This window comes from Triticum dicoccoides, chromosome 5A (assembly GCF_002162155.2).
Source record: "Triticum dicoccoides isolate Atlit2015 ecotype Zavitan chromosome 5A, WEW_v2.0, whole genome shotgun sequence".
In the NCBI taxonomy this organism is placed as follows: Eukaryota; Viridiplantae; Streptophyta; class Magnoliopsida; order Poales; family Poaceae; genus Triticum; species Triticum dicoccoides.
In genome coordinates this window covers 421,194,104-421,201,682 of record NC_041388.1, presented here as the reverse complement: position 1 = coordinate 421,201,682, position 7,579 = coordinate 421,194,104, and the positions used below count along the sequence as shown (strand labels likewise).

The window sequence follows — 7,579 nt, the reverse complement described above, 5'->3', positions numbered from 1 at the left end:
ATACGTGACTATTTGTTGCTGCTTGTTAACGATGATGCCGGTGGTCTTCATGGCTGGAAGTTGCGAGGTAGATTCTCTGATTTGTGACAGGTTGATTGTTTACGAAAATGTTAACGCTCATACGTGTGGGTGTTTGCATCTCGCCCACACGCATGGATCCGCGTTCGTTCATGAACGCACGAATCTTGGCACGTATTTAGTGCCATGTAGGACTGGCCTGGTGTGTGGGCGTTCAGCCGGTCGTCCACACGGCCGTTTCATCACACAGGAGGGGCTGGTGTGTGCGCGTATAGCAATTCGTCCACATGTCATTTTACACGCACACACAAAGGCTAGTGTGTGGGCATTTGCCATCTCGCCCACACGCCCGTCTTCTCTCCCACAACCAAACTGCTAGTTGCCATGTGTTTTGCAGTGCACATGATAACTGCTCCTAGTGTGCTTTATAAGCAGGTGGCAACTCTCTCTTTTTACCCGAGTTTGCCATGTGTTTTGCAGGGTACACGGCAACTGTCTAGTGCGCACGTAAGCAGATGGCAACTCTCTTTTACCGAGTTGCCATATGTTTTTATATGATACATGACAACTGCCCTAATGTGCATGTACATGGCAACTGCCCTAACGTGCAGGTAAGCAGATGGCAACTTTTTCTTTTTACATGGCAACTGCCCTAACATGCTTGTAAGCACATGACAACTCTTTCAACTGCCTAGCGTTAGTATGTAGCAACTTCTAAAATTATGAAATTATGACAACTACATTAGATCAGACCATACATGTCAACTGCAGTTGAGCAACCATGGCAACTGCAATTGTCCGACATGGCAACCGTAGTTCAGCGACATGGCAACTGAAGTTAAACGAACATGGACGAGGGTCTAGACCATGGCAACTGCGGGCGCACAATGACGTGCGGGACCAGGAGGTACGAGGCCTGACATACGGACGTGTGGGCGTTATCAACTTCGCCCACACGCACACGTGTGAGAGGGATCGGAAGGAAAAAAAACATGTGGATGGTAATTGTTTTGACCACACGTAAATGTGTGGGCTGTTCCTTTGTACACCACACAAAATGTGTGGACGAACTCCCTAACACCCACACGTGTGGCACTTATCGGCGTCCATTGTTTATGCATCCTCTCGGCGTCCATTGTTTATGCTTCCTCTCGCTGGATTTTTTATCTGCAGCAAGGTGCGTGGAACTTTAACCGGAATTGTATCCGCGTAAATAAATCCTTGCATGCATGAGACGAGAAGAGGAGACAAGATTCATGACGGATACGGTCGATGGAATCTATCCTCGCACAAGAAATCGCGTATTGACATCTCCGAGGTGGCGTGCCGACTTAATTGGTGTTGTTTTAGATCGGTGCAAGCTTTCGTTAATCTGGCCTCTGCATCAGAGGTGCCGATGAGTGTAGATCAAATCAATTTAAGCACTTAGATTTTGAGCCCATTAGGAGCACGTACGCGACCCGAACGAGGACATACAACCAGTGCAAGTTGGAAGCTCAAAGCTCTTGGAAGATGTTTTTTCTGGACGCAAACTGTTACAGTGTTACACTATGCTGTAGACAAGCTTTGCCAGCGATTTTACATTACCACTTTATTCATTTTTCCCCACGCGGCACTGAGCACTACGTGGATAACCTCCTCAAGCTAGCTAGACAGCCTAGCCATGAACTACGGCACGCCGTGGCGGTTGATGGCGTCGGTGGCAGCCTCGTCGTCGTCGGTGCGGCGAACGCCAGCGCCTCCTCCCTGGGCACCCCGCTGCGTCTGCTGGCGCCCGTGCAGATTCAGGTGCTGCGTCGGGAGCGCGGTGCCAGGGATGGTGGGCGCGTCGGTGCCGGAGCCGTGGGGGACGTCGGAGACGGGGAGGTGGCCCTGCGCGCCGTAGGCACGCATCTTGTAGTCCTCCAGGCCGTCGTCCTTATTGTACTGCACGTACGGGCTCGTCTCCGTCGGCAGCTGCACCGAGTCGCCCCCCTCGCCGGCGCCGGTGGCCTTCCGCTCCTGCTGCTCCCGCCTCTCCTTCGCCGCCTCCATTGCTCACGGCCTCACGTGCGGATTGCTCTGGTTTTTCTGGATTGGATGCTCGATCTGATGACAGCGAGTGAGTGTGTGTGTCCCTATCCAACACGGCGTGGTCGCCCATGGATTTATACGAGCTAGGCATGGGACGGTGGAGTCGATCTGATCACGTGAGCTGCTGCAGGTCCCGAGGCCACCTAAGCCATTGCAGGACACGCGGTGGCAAGCGGAGGGTGCGGCTACATCTACGCGTGGCGTGCGACGGTGCTTGGGCGACACGTAGCTCGCGTCGACTAGGCCGGGTACACTGATCTGCGCCGCAGAAAACGGCGCACACGCCAGGGCGACGACGCTAGGGCGACGACGCTGTACCGGTTGAGTCAGATGAAATAAAACAAAAATTAAGTGTAACCTTTGTGGGTAACATTTGTTATTTAATTTATTTTTTTAGGATCAAAATGCTTAGGTTTTTGCCTAAAAATTTATAGGTAGCATTGATGTGTGACCATGAACATATTTTTTTAGACATTTACAAAATTCATTTTGGGCGCGCAGGAGCATATGCTCCTTAGCTAGAGCCAAATTGGATTTTCGTTCCGGCAAAGCTTAGCCAACGATCTGAAGTCTTCGAACTCGTTCTACTTATATTGTGCTAAACTCTAGATGTCAGTGTTTTTGAGTAACCCTTGCTAATATCTTAAATCCGCCTCTTAAGTTTCTTGAAATTAAGCTTCAGGCTGCTAAGTTTTACTACTTTGTGAGTGATTGACTGCAAATTTTTCTTCTGATCAACGCCTTGGATCTGACAATTGGTATTTAGAGCTTGGTTTAGTCCTCCGCGGCGAGTGGATCTGCATGCCGAAGAGGAGTTGGAGGTGCCTAAAATCCTTCTCTTCTCTCCCGATCTAGGCGGTCATGCGGTTCCTGAGTTGTTGTTGGTGGTGATTTTATACGAGACGTGTTTGGCCAGTCGATGGTTTATAAAGCACATTGCTTTCTTTGTAAAACCCCACCCTTCCACCCAAATTCGGTGTACTCATGGTGGTATAGCACGTATTAAATAGACTTATGCAGTTAGTTAAGAGCATTACCTTTTCAAATAGCCTCTTTTCAAATAGCCTCTACGTTCATTCATGATCTCAAAGCGAACAATGATTGCATTATTGGTAACTCTTCTCATTTCTTCTTTCTCTTTCCACATAGCAAACAAGGTCGTGATTGTTGGGGAACGTAGTAATTTCAAAAAAATTCCTACGCACATGCAAGATCATAGTGATGCACAGCAATGAGAGGGGAGAGTGTTGTCTACGTACCCTCGTAGACCGAAGCGGAAGCATTGATGCAACATAGAGGAAGTAGTCGTACGTCTTTCCGCTCCAACCGATCCAAGCACCGTTACTCCGGCACCTCCGAGTTCTTGACACACGTACAGCTCGATGACGCACCCCGGGCTCCGATCCAGCAAAGCCTCGGGGAGGAGTTTCGTCAGCATGACGGCGTGGTGACGATCTTGATGTTTAACCGTCGCAGGGCTTCGCCTAAGCACCGCTAGAATATGATCGAGGTGTAATATCGTGGAGGGGGGCACTGCACACGGTTAAGGAACGATCACGAAGATCAACTTCTGTGTTCTAGGGTGCCCCCTGCCCCCGTATATAAAGGAGCAAGGGGGAGGCCGGCCGGCCCTTGGGTGCGCCAAGGAGAGGCGGGAGTCCTTCTCCTAGTGGGAGTAGGACTCCCCTTTCCTAGTCCAACTAGGAATAGGGAGGGGGAAGGAAAGAAAGGGAGAGGGAAAGGGGGGCCGCCCCCCCCCCCCTCCTAGTCCTATTCGGACTCCCCATGAGGGGGGGCGCGCCACCTCCTGGGCTGCTGCCCTCTCTCTCCCCTCAGGCCCAATAAGGCCCATTACTTCCCCGAGGGGTTCCGGTAACCCCTCCGGCACTCCGGTTTTATCCGAAAACACCCGGAACAATTCCGGTGTCCGAATATAGTCGTCCAATATATCGATCTTTATGTCTCGACCATTCCGAGACTCCTCATCATGTCCATGATCACATCCGGGACTCCGAACAACCTTCGATACATCAAAATACATAAACTCATAATAACTGTCATCGTAACGTTAAGTGTGCGGACCCTACGGTTCGAGAACAATTTAGACATGACCGAGATACGTCTCCGGTCAATAACCAATAGCGGGACCTGCATGCCCATATTGGCTCCTACATATTCTACGAAGATCTTTATCGGTCAGACTGCATAACAACATACGTTGTTCCCTTTGTCATCGGTATGTTACTTGCCCGAGATTCGATCGTCGGTATCCAATACCTAGTTCAATCTCGTTATCGGCAAGTCTCTTTACTCGTTCCGTAATACATCATCTCACGACAAGTACCTTTGGAGACACCTGTAGAGCACCTTTATAATCATCCAGTTACGTTGTGACGTTTGGTAGCACATAAAGTGTTCCTCCGGTAAACGGGAGTTGCATAATCTCATAGTCATAGGAACATGTATAAGTCATGAAGAAAGCAATAGCAACATACTAAACGATCGGGTGCTAAGCTAATGGAATGGGTCATGTCAATCAGATCATTCAACTAATGATGTGACCTTGTTAATCAAATAACAACTCTTTGTTCATGGTTAGGAAACATAACCATCTTTGATTAACAAGCTAGTCAAGTAGAGGCATACTAGTGACACTCTGTTTGTTTATATATTCACACATGTATTATGTTTCCAGTTAATACAATTCTAGCATGAATAATAAACATTTATCATGATATATGAGGAAATAAATAATAACTTTATTATTGCCTCTGGGGCATATTTCCTTCAGTCTCCCAACGGATTTTGATGGTGGCCTATTTAACGTGAATGCGGCCGTCTCTAAAGCATAACCCCAAAACGATAGCGGTAAATCTGTAAGAGACATCATAGATCGCACCATATCTAATAAAGTACGATTACGATGTTCAGACACACCATTACGCTGTGGTGTTCCGGGTGGCGTGAGTTGCGAAACTATTCCACAATTTTTCAAATGTACACCAAACTCGTAACTCAAATATTCTCCTCCACGATCAGATCGTAGAAACTTTATTTTCTTGTTACGATGATTTTCAACTTCACTCTGAAATTCTTTGAGCTTTTCAAATGTTTCAGACTTATGTTTCATTAAGTAGATATACCCATATCTGCTTAAGTCATCTGTGAAGGTGAGAAAATAAGGATATCCACCACTAGCCCCAATATTCATCGGACCACATACATCTGTATGTATGATTTCCAACAAATCTGTTGCTCTCTCCATAGTACCGGAGAATGGTGTTTTAGTCATCTTGCCCATGAGGCACGGTTCGCAAGTACCAAGTGATTCATAATCAAGTGGTTCCAAAAGTCCATCAGTATTGAGTTTCTTCCTACGTTTTACACCGATATGACCTAAACGGCAGTGCCACAAATAAGTTGCACCATCATTATCAACTCTGCATCTTTTGGCTTCAACATTATGAATATGTGTATCACTACTATCGAGATTCAACAAGAATAGACCATTCTTCAAGGGTGCATGACCATAAAAGATATTACTCATATAAATAGAACAACCATTATTCTCTGATTTAAATGAATAACCGTCTCGCGTTAAACAAGATCCAGATATAATGTTCATGCTCAACGCTGGCACCAAATAACAATTATTTAGGTCTAATACTAATCCCGAAGGTAGATGTAGAGGTAGCGTACCGACCGCGATCACATCGACTTTGGAACCGTTTCCCACGCGCATCGTCACCTCGTCCTTAGCCAATCTTCGCTTAATCCGTAGTCCCTGTTTCGAGTTGCAAATATTAGCAACAGAACCAGTATCAAATACCCAGGTGCTACTGCGAGCATTAGTAAGGTACACATCAATAACATGTATATCACATATACCTTTGTTCACCTTGCCATCCTTCTTATCCGCCAAATACTTGGGGCAGTTCCGCTTCTAGTGACCAGTTTGCTTGCAGTAGAAGCACTCAGTTTCAGGCTTAGGTCCAGACTTGGGTAGCTTCTCTTGAGCAGCAACTTGCTTGCCGTTCTTCTTGAAGTTCCCCTTCTTCTTCCCTTTGCCCTTTTTCTTGAAACTAGTGGTCTTGTTGACCATCAACACTTGATGCTGCTTTTTGATTTCTACCTCCGCAGCTTTCAGCATTGCGAAGAGCTCGGGAATAGTCTTATTCATCCCTTGCATATTATAGTTCATCACGAAGCTCTTGTAGCTTGGTGGCAGTGATTGGAGAATTCTGTCAATGACGCAATCATCTGGAAGATTAACTCCCATCTGAATCAAGTGATTATTATACCCAGACATTTTGAGTATATGCTCACTGACAGAACTGTTCTCCTCCATCTTGCAGCTATAGAACTTATTGGAGACTTCATATCTCTCAATCCGGCCATTTGCTTGAAATATTAACTTCAACTCCTGGAACATCTCATATGCTCCATGACGTTCAAAACGTCGTTGAAGTCCCGATTCTAAGCCGTAAAGCATGGCACACTGAACTATCGAGTAGTCATCAGCTTTGCTCTGCCAGACGTTCATAACATCTGGTGTTGCTCCAGCAGCAGGCCTGGCGCCCAGCGGTGCTTCCAGGATGTAATTCTTCTGTGCAGCAATGAGGATAATCCTCAAGTTACGGACCCAGTCCATGTAATTGCTACCATCGTCATCGGCGTGACACCTTGATCTCCATCGTAGCATCGTTGTCATCTCTCCAAGCTTGTGCTTCTACGACTATCGCTACCGCTTAGTGATAAAGTAAAGCATTACAGCGCGATTGCATTGCATACAATAAAGCGACAACCATATGGCTCCTGCCAGTTGCCGATAACTCGGTTACAAAACATGATCATCTCATACAATTTAGCATCATGTCTTGACCATATCACATCACAACATGCCCTGCAAAAACAAGTTAGACGTCCTCTACTTTGTTTGTTGCAAGTTTTACGTGGCTGCTACGGGCTTAAGCAAGAAGCAATCTTACCTACGCATCAAAACCACAACGATAGTTTGTCAAGTTGATGCCATTTTAACCTTCGCAAGGACCGGGCGTAGCCACACTCGGTTCAACTAAAGTTGGAGAAACAGTCACCCGCAAGCCACCTATGTGCAAAGCACGTCGGGAGAACCGGTCTCGCGTAAGCGTACACGTAATGTCGGTCCGGGCTGCTTCATCCAACAATACCGCCGAACCAAAGTATGACATGTTGGTAGGCAGTATGACTTATATCGCCCACAACTCACTTGTGTTCTACTCGTGCATATAACATCAAACCATAAAACCTAGGCTCGGATGCCACTGTTGGGGAACGTAGTAAATTCAAAAAAAATTCCTACGCACACGCAAGATCATGGTGATGCACAGCAACGAGAGGGAAGAGTGTTGTCTACGTACCCTCGTAGACCGAAGCGGAAGCGTTGACGCAACGTAGAGGAAGTAGTCGTACGTCTTCCTGGTCCAACCGATCCAAGCACCGTTACTCC

The 7,579-nt window shown here is 47.0% G+C and overlaps 1 protein-coding gene across 1 annotated transcript; it reads right to left on the bottom strand.

The window, feature by feature from the left end:
* Positions 1 to 1,497: 1,497 nt before the first annotated feature.
* Positions 1,498 to 2,131, bottom strand: LOC119297501. The gene has a single exon (XM_037575268.1). The coding sequence runs from the start codon at positions 2,050 to 2,052 to the stop codon at positions 1,687 to 1,689; it is 366 nt and encodes a 121-aa protein (XP_037431165.1). The 5' UTR covers positions 2,053 to 2,131; the 3' UTR covers positions 1,498 to 1,686.
* Between the last annotated feature and the right edge of the window lie 5,448 nt (positions 2,132 to 7,579).